Genomic DNA, 16,368 nt, shown 5'->3' with positions numbered 1-16,368 from the left:
ATGAACAACTGGTTATACCAGTAAAACACCACTGGCAGCCCCGTCATTACAAGCCCAACATCCATCCCCAACTAGTGGAAAGGTGGTGCATTTTCAGGGTGGAGTTGCTGGTTTTTGTTTTTTGTGTCATCCCCCCACCCCCCCCCAAAACCCTCCATTACTGTATATGGCCTCAGAAGCTGTCCCACTCTTCCTTCAACAGAAGGATCAAAGAGGAATACTTTTTCTTCACTCACATCTCCAATACACTACTATGCACGAGTTTACTCCTCTGCAAGAGCACACTATGAAAGGGTTTAATCCTTCTGCAAGAGCTACCTCTATCTTTCTATCTCCACATCTAAGCCTCTTATCCATGCCATCCTTATATGGTATTTAGACTACATTTTCCACCCCCTCTCCACTTTCACATCACTCCCGTTAGTTAGCCTGGAAAATGTTCTGGAATAAAAGGCTTGCACTTTCAGTAACCTAGGACACCTGGCTGCAGTCAATCCCATACCACATACCCACTACTTTGACTTACATTCCTCCTCTTTGACATACAGCATTCATTCAGAAAGAACAATCATCTTTCCCTTGCTCTCTGTGGCCTGTTTCACTTTCCCTAGCAGACTTCAGGATGTGGGGGAAACAGGACCTACAGAAGACACATACCATAAATCTGTACCACTGAACAAGGACTCCACCAACCAAGTTAAAGCTGTAGACTGATATAACTATTTTTACAGGTTGCTCTGCAAAAAGCTACTGTTCCTTTCAGGAAACCTAAATGAGAGTAAAGAAGTTATAAATTGCTACTAAGCTGCAAAAAGACAGAACATTTCTATTAGCAAAACTCACAGAAATGACTGTGTATTGATTTATACGTATTTTACAAGCTGTTGTTTACCAAAGCAATCCACTTTATACAGGAAATACATATACACCAAGACAGAGTTCCAGGTGACAGAGACACACACAAAGGCCATAATCCTAGTCTCCACACACAAGCACTAGCCTATGCCAGTTCTCACTTCAGTTTAAACAGCCACCTCTTAAGCACACACCTCCACCAAAGCGGTCATACTCCTCACTCACTGAGCACAATATTCTGAGGGACAAACTACCTTTTCATTGAACATTCACCAAGTTCAAAGAACTCCCAAAAGTTTGAGATCTCTTAGTCCCAAGGAAATTGTAATAGAGTTGCACTAAAACACTGCAAAATTAACTTTGAAGAAAAATTCTCCAGACTATGTAACTCAAAAGAAAATTGACAGCCATTCAGCTCCTGGCAGTCAGTATTAAATGGTAATCCTTTTGTTTCACGCTGATGGACAAATGAGATCATGTCCTGTTTCCTCCCCCATTCAAAAGGAGTTTCTTGTCTGAGCAGAGCTCTTAAGACGAGACAACGGGTAGGCCTGATCTCTCACTGCAGAAGAAACAAAGCTATTAAAAATTACAGTCCTGCTCCTTCTGTCGGAAATAATGCTAATTTCTACTAACGTACCCATCTGATCCCAGTAATCAAAGAGAGTCAAGGAAAAATGGTCCTTCCTCAATGACAGAGAGTTCAAGACCTTTCACAAAGAAACAAGCTTACAAAGCAGGTGTGAGACACAAAAAGGAAAGAAATAGTCCATTCCATGCCGAGCACCATGCTCTCATACATGTCCGCCTTCCCCATAAATAGGACCCGAATGGGAAACTGTCTGGGCCATCTTTAGCCTCAAGATTTTCAACTCCTGCATCCCTAGATAATGGCTCCCATTATGCCCACTGCAGGCTGGCTGCCTGAATTTTAGCCATGTCATCTAACCATCCTCACACCATCCTTTAAGCGCTATCAATAAGAACACCCCTGACACTGCCCACCCCACCCCTACAAATCTTGTCCCTACGAGCACAAACAATACCTTCCTGAACACTACTTCTCAGTCTTACATCAAATAAGCCAGGAACAACCTTTTACCGTACATCTCAAGAACCGTGGATGACTATTTCAGAGTCAGACAACCAAAGCGCTGTGCCCTGCATGTGCCTCCAGCATCCCGTAAGAAAAGGCTCGGCTCCCCTCCCCCCGCGTTTCTGGAAGAAGAATCACAGCCACAAAGTGCGCGCAAACCCACGACGGGGCCGGCACGTTTCTCGAGTAATCTCCCTCGAGACAGAGACCAGGAGCTGCTAAAAAAGAAAGGGGGGAGGGGACGCGGGGGGAACGGGGGACAGGAGGGAGGGCGGGAGAAAAAAGCATCACACCCGCAAGAGCGGCCCTCAGCCGCCCCCAGCACAGCAGCCCGCTCCCGCCGCCCCCGGGCGAGGCCCGGCGCTGTGCCCGGCGCGGGGCGCGGCCGGCCCCGGGCGGCGATGCGGTGCGGCCCAGCGGCGCGGGGCAGCCCGGCCTGCCCGCCCGCCGCGGGCCCAGCGCCGCGCCGCTCTCCCTCCGCCCGGCCGCGACGGGCAGCGGGGCGCCGGCCCCCGGGAGCACCCGCTTCTCCGCCGGCCACGGGCCTGCCGCCGCCAGGCCGGGCGGAAGCCGCCCCCGCCCGGGGCCATGCGGCGCAGGCCGCTCGCCCGCTCCTCCCGGCGCCGGTCCGCGCCGCAGGCCGGCGGGGCGCTGCGGGAAGCGGAGGCACCGCCGCTTACCTGGCGCGCAGCGCGGCGGGCCGGCGCTCCGGCCTCCCCGGGGGGGCCTCCCGGACTCGGCGAGGCCGCTGCCGCTCCCGGCGCCGCGACGCCGCGCCTCAGCCGCTTCCACACAGGGGCCAAGATGGCGGGCGGCCAAGCCGGCGCCAACGACGTCTGACCTCACCGCGCCGCGCGCGCGCGCGCACCCGCTCGCCGGCCCCGCCCCCGCGCCGCTGCTCACGTGGCCACGCTGTGCCGCAGTCGGGCGGGCGGGCGCGCGGCGCCCGGGCGCGCCCCCTGGCGGCGCCGTTGCCCCCCTCCCTCCCCCCCCGCCCTTGCCCGGCCCCACGCGTGGGGACCGGCAGCCCTGCGCCCGCTGCCGCCGAGCGGGAGCTCTGTGGCGGGGGGGCGGCTGGGGACACGCTCTCCGGGAGGGAAGTGGCTGTAGCCCACGTGCAAGCGCGCAGCTCCCCTCCACTGGCTTTGCAGCAAGATCCCCAGCTGAAGGCACCCGTGGGTGCGTGGGGAGGCTCTGCCTTCTCCCCATAGGCTTCAGGGTTCCCTCCAAGCCTGAGGCTCCTCGGGCAATGGCGGGGATGCTCACCCACCTGGATTTGTCACTGTGTCTATTATTTGCTAGGATGGGGCTCTCCCCTCTGCCACAACTGGGGGTACTGGGTCCACTTGACCCCCCCACTACTTATAATAAACCATTAATAAAAACATCAGAGAAGACCAAATCCATGAGGTTTATTTGTGGCTCTCTACTTCCTGTCCCAAAAGTTACTAGATAAATACAAAGATCTCTACAGTCAGTGTTTCAGAAAATCTCATGATGTTGTGGGTCTTGCTGAAATTTTATGGATGAAGCTCTGGGCGGCAGGAGGGGGAGGAAGGCTGGCCCCCTGCACACCAGCCTGTCCCAGAATGGCTCTTCCCAAAAGCCCTCTGGAGATCCAGCCTGGTGCTGGTGCAACGCGGGCATGGATTGCAGCAGGTTTGGGGTAAACGCTCCGTACAGTCCTTGGTGGGTGTGAAACATCGGCAGGAGGAGGCTGGACACCAGACAGCGCCAGGGTCCAGGCTCCTGCTGGCACTGGGCCAGCTCCAGCCCCGCTGATAGGACCTGGCAGCGGCACAGCTTCGCACCCAGCTCGCCCGGGACTGGGCCTCACCGGGTTTCTTCTACAGCTGGGGACATGGCCGGGGGCTCCAGCCCAGCCGGGGGTATTTAGAGAGGAGGAAACCTGCTGTGAGAGTCACCGGCAGGGCCAGAAAGCACATCCAGCGCCAGCCATGGGAGCCGTCGGAGGAGTCATCCACCACCCGAGTTCTCAAGGGCTTCAGTGTCCGCTGCCACTGAGTCAGGATGGCATCTCTGGCCCCGCTCCACTTCCCCCGTCCCATCAGTCGGTACTGGTAGGGTGTGCAGGGGCCAAAGAAGATGGCCAGGGCCAGCCGAGGGTCTGTCAGGAGCAGCCTCAGCATGCTGGGCTTTACACCAGCACAGGAAGCAATTTCATCCGTGTAGCTGATAAAACTTATCTTCAAGTTCTCCCTCTCGGATGGATTCCTTCAACAGGGCATAAAAGAGACAAAATCAAACAGCATCATCCCATCTCAGTTCCCAGCTCCACGGAAAGTAAAAGCTCTGGGCTTGGACACTAGTCAAGCCCTGATCTCTGGGGCCAAGCCCCCTCAGCCCCAAATAAACCTAAAGGCATCAAAAGAGCCTCTGTGGGATTAGTCCCCAGCAGTTACCTGGGGCAGGGAGTAGGAAGAAGCTTGTTTTGCCTCTGCAGCCTAGTTGTGACCTCAAAAACGGTTCTAGCATAATGCTGCCATCATTGTAATGACACAAATACCCATGCTACGTCCTTCCCTGAGTTTCACAGGTGCAGATTTGGCCGATTTTGAGAGGTAGAGGAGTAGACATTCACAGATAAGACTGCCAAAGGGACAGGGAAGAACTGGGAGATGCAGAAAGCTTCCCATGCTGTGAGGGACCTCCAGGATTTTTCTGCTTGAAGCCTCATCTCCCTTGCAAGAGGGAGGACATGTACTCAATCTGCTTCAGCAAATTTGGGACAGCCTCGAGTTCAGCTCCATTTCACCTCAGACTCCCGTATTTCTGTGTAACAGCATCATGTCTGCAATTGCTGGGGCTCCTGGTGACAATCCCTGTGGCTCTGTTTTGTTCCAGGTTTTCATCAGTGTCCTTTGAGCCAGCTCTGCCTTTCTGGGAGATCTAACTCAGCCTGCACCCTGCCTGGCCCAAGGTCCCCTTCTTGCTCCCAAAAGCTGCTGCAAGGAAGCACATCTACTGTCACCCATCCCACAGCCTTGAGGACACATCTCGACCTCCTGTAAAATCCCAGTGACAACAAGGCAGGACATTAGCTCCCACGTACACGACGGATGAGTTCCAGCCTTGTCTAATACTCATCTTGACCTGTCAAAAACTGCCACCAAACTGCCCCCCACCTGCATTGCCTGGCTGCAGTGGGATTTCTGGATGGGTCTTGGCCCTGACCCCAGTGCTCTGTGCTGTCTGGATTTGGGAGGGAGAAGCCACGAGATGGCACCCTTAGTCTGGAGGAAACCAAACTTCCATCTTGACACGCTGGGAATGAGGGCATGGCTTGGAGGCCTGGTGGAGGGGACCTGCAGGTCCTTGGGTCTTGCTGTAAGCTGGTCCAGAGCACCCTGCCCTTGGTATCTTGGTCTGTCATCCAGGAAGGAGCCACAACAGCATTTCCCCACCTTGCTATGGGTGGTGAGGGAATAAATGCATCCAAGAAGAATTGGGTGTCCTAGGTGGGTCCCTCCCATGACCGTCATAAAGCTCTTCTTTCCCTGGAGTTATCCTGGCACACAGCGCCCATTGCACCCCAAGCGCAGGAGCATCACGCACCTTTTGACCAGCCGCTTCTTCTTCAAAACATCAGCCATCATCCTGCTGGTGGGAGGGAGCTTGTTCCAGCCTGAGAAGAACAGAGAAACCAGAGACCTCCAGCAGCACCTTAAGCTGAAAAGTTCACCCCCTTGCCATGCTCCAAGCCCCTTTACTGAGAGAGTTTATGCTTTCTGGTTATGGCAGTGTGCATGAAGCAGCAGGGATATGGGGATGCAGTTGCAGGGGCAAAGGCTACAGTGCTACTAATACCCATGGCCACCACGGGCATTGCAACAGGAGCTGAAACATGCCCTGTGGACAGCATAGGCTCTGTGGACAGCAGGTCAGGCTGCTCCAAACCTCCTACCCCAGCAGATTCCCCCATCCCTGCACCCTGTCTCTCACCTGCAAAGATCCCTGTCACCCAGCGAGCCTGCATTTCTGCTCCCACCATCACAGAGCCGGTCAGCTGGACTAAGCCGATGATGGCCAGTGTCGGCTTTTCCAGCTGGGGAGGAAAGATGTGTTTATAGAGGGAACGGTTATCGTCAAAGAGGCTGCGAACCGACTCTTCAAGGAAGGGAAACGAGAAGATGTAGCCCGTGGCAAAGAGCACCATATCTATGTTTTCTTCGGTTGTCCCATCTTCAAAAACAGCAGAGGTTTCGGTGAACTCCTTCACGTTTGGCTTCAACACAACGGTCCCAGAGAGGAGGCAAAATGGCAGCTCTTCATTGATAATTACCTTGAAGTTGGAGCTTGCAGGTGGAAAAGCGAACAGCAATGTTAGCATCTGGGAGGGACCTGAAACGTCTTTCATGGCCAGAGTTCCCCTCCAATGGTTTGCTATTCCACAAATATCCCCTAAAATTAAAAATTGAGCATTTCAAGCCATTAAAACCCCCTGACCAACCAACAAAATAGTCAGAAAAAACACCTTTTGGTGGAAGCCAAGCCATAGTTCTCATGGTTAAACCACGAATTGACCTTCCAAAACCTGATCCTCCTCATGAGGGCTGATGGGAGAAGCCATTCAAGAAAGTGGTTGAGGCGGGTGGTGTTGACCATGTCGAAGGGGAAGCCATGATCCGAGACCCGGCTAAGCACCCACGTGCTGCTCCTGGTGCTGAGGAACACCTGGGGGAGAAAGCAGGTCTCGGCCTCCTGCCCAGGTATCTTGTTGCCAGTTTTGCCCTGAATTGCAAATCCAATCTCCTGCACTTGGGAGCCGATAGGGCTATCCCGAGGGAAGGAGACGGTATCTGGATAAACCGAACAGCTTGTGGTGGCTTCTGCAAAGTTCCCACAGCTGCTGAATGGCAACTCCTCAGGTGGCTCAAACTCTCCAGGAATTGCAGAGCTTCTTCAATTGCCCTCAATTTGAAGTGCTATTTATTGAGAAACCTGGTGGGCAAAACTTCCTGCGTGTACCCTGAGCCACCAGCTCTCATGGTCACTGGCCGGGCTCTGCACCACTGCTGAACTGTACCTTTGCAGCCACGCGGCTCAGCTCCACGGAGAGGTCACCACCAGTGTTGCCTATGCCAACCACGAGGACCCGCTTTCCCCGGAAAGCCTCCACATCTTTGTATTCCCGGCTGTGGAGGTACTGGCCTTTGAAGCGAGTGTCGATACCTAGGCAGAGAGCAGGGAGCATCTCCTACTGCCAGATACATTTGCTTGCCCCAGCCTCATGTCTGGACCCTCTGCAGCCCCTGGCACTCCACCTCTGCTTGCAGCTGAGAAGTCCATGGAGGTCTTGGCTCCCTAGGTGATGCCACCCTCCTGCACCTCCTTGGCTCGGTTCTGCTTCGCAAATTCCCATGCAAGACCCTGGCTGCATCTTTATGAGGTGTTTTTCCTATTCCCAGGAATGACCTCCACCATTTCCACGGGGTGGGAGTCCCACCTGCCTCAGTGCGGGGGCTTCGTGGAGCAGGGAGGCTTACAGAGGAAAATGCAGCCAAGGGACACATGGGTGCTGGGTGAGACCCTGGGGGGCAGCCCCAGCCCACCCTTCTGCCAAGGCAGGGCTTACCTGGAAAAGAAGCCAATGGTAAGTAGGGCTCCTGGTAATGGCCGGTGCAAACCATGACGGCATCGAAGACGTGTGACTCCTGGACACTGTCAGTCTCGGTCACCACCTCCCACTGGCCCGAGGTGGCGAAATCCGGGTGTTTCCTCACGCTGACGGCTGTCGTCTTGCACCAAAGCCCAACAAAACAGCAGTCAGGGACTGTGCTGCATTTCGGAGAGGACCTGCCTGCAAAGGGCTGGGGCTGCCGGGGGCAGGTTGGGTCCCTGGGGAGCTGCATGTCACCTCTGAAGCTGTTAAATCCCACCCTGCGGGGGGGGGGACACACCAGGCAGCCCATGTTTGAGCAGGCTAATTTAAAACATGGAGCCAAAAAGGCTGCGCTCAGGATGCAAAAGGCATATGGTCCTCATGGGATTGCACCAGGCATTGTCCTGTCCCACCTGGGCAATGCCCTGGTATCTGCAGCCACTGATGGCTCTTCTCCCCATGGCATTTGCGTCCCTGCTCACCTTGAAGCGTATGTGCCGCAGGAGGTTGAAGTGCTGGGCGTACATCCGAAAGTACTCCATGAGGAGGCCGTGGGGTAGGAAACTGGGAAAATCCTCTGGACAAGGGAAGTCGCTGAAGCAGGACATCTCCTTGGAGGTGTTGGTGATAACTGACCGGTACACGCTGACCCTCCCACCATCTGTGGAGTCCTGTGTGAAGCCAGCAGTGCCATTTGCAGGTGTGCGGGGAAGGACTTTCTCCCCCCAAAGTATTTAAGTATTCTTTCTCCTTGTATTTTGGGTACAAGGAATAAACCAGGACTACCACCTGGTGACCATGGCTTCTGCTCTCTCCATCTCCTTCTCCACCTTGGAATTAGGGGGAGCTCCGTGCCTGGGACAGGGATGGTCCCGGAGGGCATGGCCACCCTTTCATCTGTGCCGCAGGCAAAGGGCATTGGAGAGAGGGGACAAACCTCCCCGCAGAGGCAGAGCCCACTAACCGTGTAGCGCCAGAGCCCCCCGATGTCCTCGCTCCTCTCGAAGCAGGTGGGCTCCAGCCCCTCATCCAGGCAGCACTTGATGGAGGCCAACCCGCCAACGCCGGCCCCAATAATGGCCACGCGCCGCACCATGCTGTCCCTCCAGCAGGCAACGGGCTGGCGTGCAAGCAACTGGAAATAAAATAGCCCAGGAATTAGCAGAAACACCAGTCCCTTCTTCCCATCCCCAGCAAAACAACCCTGGTCTTCACTGGCTGCAGGTGTCCATGGAGGAAAACTCCTTGGAGAAAGCCATCACCAGCTCCTGACTCAAGCGTTACAGACGGATGCTGCTCATTACCCTTCCCTCTGTGCTAAGCCCACAGCAAGGGCCCAGCAATTCCTCCCTGCAGGTGGGGAAAAAGGAGGCACTTTTAAATCTTGCTGCTCTGCTGCTTCTATTTATTCCCTTTCCTGGCCCACACCAGGGCATGCAAAGAACGCAAAGGGGCTCGCAGCTGTCTGCTTCTGCCTGCACAAAGCGATCCTCCTGAAACCTTTTCAAGAAGCAATTTCAGCTAAGCTGGCTCATTTTCACGCTTTCCTTTTTAATTTTCCATTAAAGGGCATTTTCTCGAAAACAAAAAGGGTTTTTTAAAAGGAAAAAGTGATGCCTGACTGAGCAAGAGCACAGTGCAGTGATTCAGAAGTTAGACAGCACCGGGAAAGTGCAGCTGGGATTATAGAATATACAAAAGGTAAGAAACCCAGGAAACACAGGGTATAAATGGGAGGAACTCAAAGCTTGGGGTGTGTAAACTGAGCTGCACTGAGCTTGACTGGAAAGCAAAGAAACTAGGAAAAAAATGAACCCGCATGAACCTTGATTACGTAACAAACACTCCTACTACAGAGTCTGAAGGAAGAGTCATCTGTAACTTTTTTCCTACATGTTTTGTGTCAGAAAGTAAGTTAACATAAACAGGAACTAGAGGAAACTGCAGAAAGCCAGAGAAAAATGAAGGAGGCGCAAAAAAAAAAAAAAGCCTCTGCATCCAAAAGCCCAGCCTGAGCCGCTCCTTGGTCTGCAGGAAGAGGACAGGACATATCAACCCTCGCCCGCCCCCCGTTTTCCGGAGCCTCCCTTAGCTTTGGGAAAGGGTAGTGACATGCCTGGGGTGCTAAAGTCACCCCTGTTTTCCAGTGCTGCCTACGGATGACTTTGCTCCGGAGGGTCCCCACGACACCCCCTCTCCCCCCACCAGCAGCTAGGTGAAGCCGAGGCGAATGCCAAAAAGCCCGGAGAGCCGGATGCCTGCTTTTAAAGCCTGCAAAACCCTGCCAGAGAGAAACGAGGAGCAAACCTTGTGGGGCAGTGCTGTGCCTTCACTGCTCAGGCTTCAGCTGAACTTTGCTTTGAGTTTCTCCAGCCGCAGATTTAAAGGAAAGGCTGAAGTCCGGGCAGCTTGCCGCAGCTCTTGCACCACCGACCTTTACACCCATGCTCCCCCACTCTGTTGTGTTTAAATGCGCTGGCAGAAAGTTCTCAACCTCCCCGTGGCGGTGCTGTGTGCAAATCTGGACCATAATCCCAAGGGAACTGGGCTTGCAAGGACTCCCACGCTGTTGCTCACCACTGCCCCAGCCTTGGCAGCAGCTTGGGGTTGTCCTGATCCATACCCCCGTGTGCTGCCTGCACTGGGCAGGCGCTCACTTGGCATCCCCTCTATACCTTTTCTACTACAGCAATCTAGATGAACCATGGATTAATACATCACCTAGTTTCCTGGGTTTATTTAATTCATTTTCTAATAATTCTTAGCCTCTGATTTGATGCTTTGCCTACCCACGAACTATGTGCCGATGTGCTGAGACACCTATTCACCATGATTCAGATCCCCATGATAAGACGTGAGACAATTTGTATGTACACCTCAGGTTGGCTTTTCCCCCCCCTGCTGAATTACTTTGCATTTATTACCATTAATTTCTCTGCCATTTTATCTCAGTCTCTGGGGACCCTAGCACACTTCCCCAACTCCCAAGCAAGCTTTAGTCTCGACTACCCTGAATTCATTTCTTCCTGTCATCAACAGGCAAAATATCATTGTCAAATCAAAGGTTACATTGGCTCAGTGAAAGCAAATAAGGGGGTGGCTGGATCTGGGCATCCCCCCCTTGCCTCTGCTATACATGCAGAGAGCAGCCACAGCGTGTGAGCTGTGTTTCTGCCCCCCATACTCCAGGGGCTTTTCAATCCACCGAAAAACCTTCAGGGCTCTGGGGACTGGCTTACCTTCGCATCTGGTTTTTCTTCTTCTCATTTACTTCCTTCTCCATGACAGACTGAGGAGGCAACCAACACAAGCCTAGAAAAGAGGAGAGCGTCCTGCAGAGTTTAACTTCTGGGGGGACTTGGGAACTCATTCAGCAATGCAAAATGTGGGAAACCCTTCCCTGGGAGGGCAGGAAAGCCTTATAGCTGGATTTAGCTTGGCAGTGGTGATTCGCCAGAGACCAGCCTTTCATGGTGGTACAAATTCACCTGCACTTTTTCCTGCTCTTACAGATTTGTGCTGCTGGGGCACAGGCAGATGATGTGGGGTGAAATGGGTTGTGCAAGCCCCAGAGATCACCATCCCAAGGAGAAACCCCAGAGTTCCCCTGGCTCTGTGGAGGAGCCTTGATGCAGCCCTCCACACCAGCCCAATGGAAGGTTATTATTATTATATTTCTTACCCTCCCCCCCCCCCCCCCCCCAAACACCAGTAGGTTTCTTTCCTCAATTTCCCCAATAATTACAAATAATTCCTCTTGTGGAATGGGACTTTTCTCCTCTGGTAGTCATGGTGGACAAACCACCCTGACCCTTAAAGAGCAGTGAATTCTGCCAGGATGGATCCACCACAGTATCTTAAAGGCAACCTTTATCTGTCCATCCAGGTTTACATATCCATCTCTGTGCTCTGACATCTAAAATATTTTAGAGAGAAAATACTGTCCTGGACAACCTAATTTAGACCATGGTTTGCAGGCTCAGGTACAGGACTGTGCATCAGCTGAGTCACAGCAAGGAGCAGAGTACATGCTCTCGGCTTGCAGCAAGTGGGATACAAAGCACTAGCTTAAAAGCATCAGCTTAAAGGGCAAAAAAAGTGATTTAAGGTAGATGTCATGAACTTGCATGCAGCTTGGACCAGTCACGCACTTATGTTGCTGTACCTTAGCTGAAGTGAAATAACTTGGGAAGTCTGAGCCCTAGAAATGCTCCCTTGTCCACTTTGAAGTGAGCTTTGGGGTCCCCAAGGACTGAAATCCCCCCAGGTGCATGGAAGGGACAAGACGTGTCCAGTTTGAACTGCATTTCTGTACATTGTAGAGCTCACATTAGCTCCCCTACTTTTGAAGGCATGGGTCACCCAGCACACTTGCATCTCTGTCATGGGCATGATGGCTCCTAATGGCTTGTAATCAAGTTAGGACAGCCAAGGTGGGCCCCCACAAGGGGGTTGGGAACATGTATTTGTAGAGGACACGTGCTTGTTTTCCACCTTGACGACTGCTTCTTCTAGGAATGGGAAGGAGACATTGTAGCCTGTGCAGAAGATGATGATATCAATGGTCTCCTCAGGGCAATTGTGGAAGACAACCAAATTGTCCTTGAACTCCTTCACACCCGGCTTTATGGTGATCCTCCCTGACAGGATGCAGCTTGGAAGGTTGTCGTTCAGCACAGGCTCACACACCAGGCATCTCTGGAGAGACAAGGGGCTCTGAGCACTGGAGACCATGAACAAGTCCTGCCAGTGCCCCTGCTCCTCCTCCCCCTGGGTCCTCCAGCCCCATGACCTCCCGGTCTCCTTTGCTCTGAGCAAACAGCCCTACCTCCCCCGCCTCTCCAAAAACTAACATATTTCACCCTTGTAGCAATGTCACCCTGTCCCACAGCCTGAGTGACTCATGGACATCTCCTGCCTTCTTCCTCCATTCACTCACTTACTCTTCACACCATCTCTTTTCAGAGCTGATCAATGCTTTACGCCTCCCTCTTCCTCTTTTCCCAGGGAGCTTAATGAGGGAAAACTCCTTTGGTCCTTCCTGGGCTTTTCCAGTGTGCTCCATCTCACACCACCTAAGGGGGCTACCGCTTATCATCTTCTGCTGGGCTACAAACTCCACTCTGGGTGCTGTTTGCTGCATTGGTTGATGTTGGTTGGTGGAGATCTCCCCCCTGCCTGCAGCAGAAGCCCTCTGACACCACATGGGATAGGAGCCACCAAGAAGTACCTCTTCTCTTGTTGAAGGCCATAGTTTTCATGCTTGAACCACTGGTTCACCCTGTAGTTAATGAATCCCTGCGAAAGGGGTCCGGGAAGGCTGTTTCTGATCAAGCTCATAAGGCCAATGTTGAAAACCATGTCTCATGGGTAGCCATGGTCAAACATGCAGCTGACCACCCAGGTGCCTCGGCTGGTGCAAACAATCACCTGGGAGAGTGTGGAAAAATCAACGAATTGGGTGATGAATTTGCTGCTTTGCCTTCATAAAGTAACCCCAGAGGGGCATGGCACAGACAGCTACGCAATGAAAAAGCAGCAACAGCATCTTCAAGACCTCCCAGCAGCTGGCAGTGGAGGTGAAACAGGAAAGAAGAGAACAACCAACTTTCTTTCAGCGTAGATTTTTGACCAAGAAATACAGGTTCAGAAATACTGTTTGGACACTATGCAGGGTAAACTCAGCTTGCTCTCCCTGCGGTGACAGCAAACTGAGCTATTGCCCCCAGCATCACCCTCCCCACACCCCTGGGGTGGCTGGGTGGTGGTACCTTTGCAGCTACATGACTGGCCTCCACTGCAATGCCCACTCCTGAATTGCCCATGCTGACCATGAGGACACGCTTCCCCTGAAACACATTGGGATGTTTGTACTGCTGGCTGTGGAAGTACTGGCCTTGAAACCTCTTGATGCCTTGGGGAAAAAGAAACAAAGCTTTTAATTATTTGAACATTTGTGGTTTTTGTTGGTAGAACTGGCATAGAAACAATCCAGATGGCAAGAGCAAGGAAGCGCAATCAGTGGACACTGGGGACTTGAGGAGGTCCAGCCCTCCATCCCACGCACACAGACTTGGTACTTCCTCTCCAAAATGGGGCCACAGCAAGAGCTGTGCTGGTGCAGTCTTGGGATTCAGCCTCTACAAGATGAGGAGGCAGAGGTTCAGAAAAGACTGCAGACCTCCTGTCCTACAGGCAGCTTCAGAAGCACTTGATAATGCTGATGGCAAGGCAACCTTGTTGCTGACGGCTGGGGAGATTCATCACAGCAGTGATTAATACAGCCCTGTCAAAGATGGTGGAGCTTCACTGAGAGGACCTTGTCCCATCTTGCATACTGTGTGGATAGTTTCTCTGAGGCTAAACCATCCTACCTTGGAAGTTTGCTCTGAATTGACCAGCACCTGCAAAAAGGTGGCTGCTGAAGCACAAGGATGTATTGCTGTTCATGCCAAGAGGTTTGAAAAGCAGAAGCAAGAAAAGGAAGGAAGCATTTTCCTGAGGAATCACTAATCCTTCTTCTTCCCCCAGCCCCTGGAAGCAGGTAACCACAGGCAGCTGTGTACCATACCGGGAAAACAGTGCAGGGGGAGGGATGTCTCAGAGAAATTGCCACTGCAAACCATAATAGCATCAAAGATGTTCAATGACTGCTTCCCATCCACCTCTGTAACCACATCCCACTGGCCCGTGGTGGCAAAGTTGGGGTATTTCCAGATGCTGACAACAGTGGTCTGAAACGTGGAAGCCAAGCAGGGTGCCAAGCACCAGTGCCCAGCGTGCATGGGAAGCGGGGCAGCGCTGGGCACCCATCACTCACCCCAGACTTGATGTGGTCCTGGAGGCTGAAGCGCTCAGCATAGTGCCAGAGGTAGTCCAGGAGCTGGGTGTTGGGCAGGAACACTGGGAAATGCTTGGGGTAGGGAAAGTCGAACACCAATATCTCCTTCAAGGTGTTGCCAATGACTGACGGGTACAGGCTTGGCCGGCCAGCCTCAGCATGCTCCTGGCATGGCACCCTGGGGTGCATCAGCCCTGCGCCCTAGGGTGGGGACTGTCCCCCCACTCCCCTTCCTCTGATCTGGGGAAGCGCAGCTGGGAGAGGTCAGCACCCAGCAAGCTCTCACACACCTTCCCCACCCGCTGGAGCTGAGCTTGATCCGCTCCCCAGCTTGCAAAGCTGCAGCTCCTGCAGGAAGGGGGGATGGGTCCTGTTGGTTTTGTGTCTGTCTCCCAAAGCCACCCTGCTGGGGAGGTCTGGGCTGGACAGACAGACTGTTGCAGGGCTGCAAATGGCTTGACCCCAGGGCTCAAAAGGCAGCAGCCCCCGGGTCGACATCCAGCCCTACGAGGTTTCCAGGGCTGCAGTGGGGATGGTGGACCCAAACCCTTCCTGACAGTGGTGGGCAATGAAACAAGGGATGATGGCCAGGTGCAGCATAAGCTGCTCATTGTTAACTGTTTTGGGTTTTTTGGGGGGTTGTTTTTTTTGGTTTTTTTTTTGTTGTTGTTGTTTTTGTGTGGTGGGAGTTAACTTATATCACAAACATCTCCCAGCTATATATGCTATTTAATTCCCTACCCTTTTGCAGAGAAGCTAGAAATAACATCCAGGAAATACTGCCTCGGCCACCCCACCCCTGTTGCTGCTACACTTTCCATACTGTCCCTGCAAGTATTCATATCAGCTAATTTCAGAAGTGTCAAGCCATGGGATGCTTGCATGGGGCAGGGAGGGATCGAAAGGCTTTGCAGCCCCCTGGGGACGCTTACCTCCTAGCCTTGGCTGCTCATGCTCCATCTTACCGCAGGGAGAGCCCCTTCTGCTCCTGATTTACAGGCAAGACATGGCGCTTTGGCAGAGGCAGGGGAGTGTGGGCAGCTCCCCCCGCTGTGGCCACCCCACTCCCACAGTGGTTGCACAACCCAGGTTTGCAATGGGAGTAGGAGCTGGACTCTCCTGCTGTCATGCAGAGTGAGCTGAATGGCCTGGCTGATGATCCCAAAAGAGGATCGAGTGGGTGGGAGAGACTGGAGTGGTCACACAGCTGATTCCCACAGCCATACAGGAGGACCCACATGTGTGGGGGCAGCTCCAGCTGCGGGATGTTTTCACTAGCATCTTGACTGCCTTCCAAAAGGGAGCCAAAGTGGACAATGGACAGCAGGGTTTCGGTGGGACTTGCGCTCAGGGGACCTTCCAAAAACTAGAGAGCTGTTTCTGCAGTCACTGCTCATAGAGGCTGTCATGCCATCAGCCACACGTGTGGCCACCCACGGCCAGGCAGGCAGGCAGGACGCTCCCCATGCAAACGGGGAGAGCATGAAATGGCCATGAACACCAGCGTAGCAAGGTCCTAAACACAAAGAAAGTGGAAATGTTAGCTGAAATATCAATGCAGGACATAGCACCCATCCAGGTATCTTCCAGGGGTAAATGATCCCAAATTTGCTATTAGCTCTTTAAGCTCCAAATTGTTTGAATAACCAAGGAGGCTGCATGGGAAGGGGTGGGGGGGTGGGGGAAATCCATCTGAGGTCTGCAGAACAGAGGGTGGTAAATAAAGCAGCTCCATCCAACAGAGACATCTTCTCAGAGCCTGCATTCAAAACTGCAGAGGCATGAGATAGCTGGGAGTTGAAACTAGAAGTGGAAATAAGATGCACATTGGTAACAAGGAAGGCTAGCAACAGGAAAAGTCTGCTGAGCTTTGTGGCAGACCCAGGCACCTGAACAAAACATGTTTGGTTCATGGAGGGACAGGACTCACGGCCCCTGTGCTGGGGCACGGCT

The 16,368-nt window shown here is 53.3% G+C and overlaps 3 protein-coding genes across 8 annotated transcripts in view; all 3 read right to left on the bottom strand.

Annotated features, from left to right (window-relative positions):
• The window catches only part of PRRC2C (proline rich coiled-coil 2C), a 76,261-nt gene extending 73,595 nt beyond the window's left edge, over positions 1–2,666 (bottom strand). For all 6 annotated transcript variants that reach the window (XM_075711567.1, XM_075711568.1, XM_075711569.1 and 3 more), the window contains exon 1: positions 2,632–2,666. The gene's annotated coding sequence lies outside the window, so the exon portion shown is untranslated. The remainder of the gene's footprint in view (positions 1–2,631) is intronic.
• A 1,132-nt stretch (positions 2,667–3,798) lies between these two features.
• Positions 3,799–10,237, bottom strand: LOC104038647 (dimethylaniline monooxygenase [N-oxide-forming] 4). The gene is made up of 9 exons (XM_009493085.2): positions 10,009–10,237; positions 8,539–8,709; positions 8,057–8,245; positions 7,548–7,710; positions 6,999–7,144; positions 6,447–6,646; positions 5,915–6,267; positions 5,528–5,597; positions 3,799–4,186 (listed from the first exon to the last, which is right to left on the bottom strand). The coding sequence occupies exons 1-9, from the start codon at positions 10,102–10,104 to the stop codon at positions 3,799–3,801; spliced, it is 1,776 nt and encodes a 591-aa protein (XP_009491360.2). The 5' UTR covers positions 10,105–10,237.
• A 572-nt stretch (positions 10,238–10,809) lies between these two features.
• LOC104038646 (flavin-containing monooxygenase 1-like) lies at positions 10,810–14,604 on the bottom strand. Its single transcript, XM_009493084.2, is given in 8 exon segments — positions 10,810–10,886; positions 11,918–11,978; positions 11,980–12,050; positions 12,053–12,270; positions 12,805–13,004; positions 13,346–13,488; positions 14,146–14,308; positions 14,395–14,604. Coding segments are annotated over 8 exon segments (1,143 nt in total).
• Between the last annotated feature and the right edge of the window lie 1,764 nt (positions 14,605–16,368).

Source organism: Pelecanus crispus, chromosome 5 (assembly GCF_030463565.1).
Source record: "Pelecanus crispus isolate bPelCri1 chromosome 5, bPelCri1.pri, whole genome shotgun sequence".
NCBI classification, from domain to species: domain Eukaryota; kingdom Metazoa; phylum Chordata; class Aves; order Pelecaniformes; family Pelecanidae; genus Pelecanus; species Pelecanus crispus.
The sequence above is the reverse complement of the archived record's forward strand: the minus strand, read 5'-3'. Positions and strand labels throughout refer to the sequence as shown.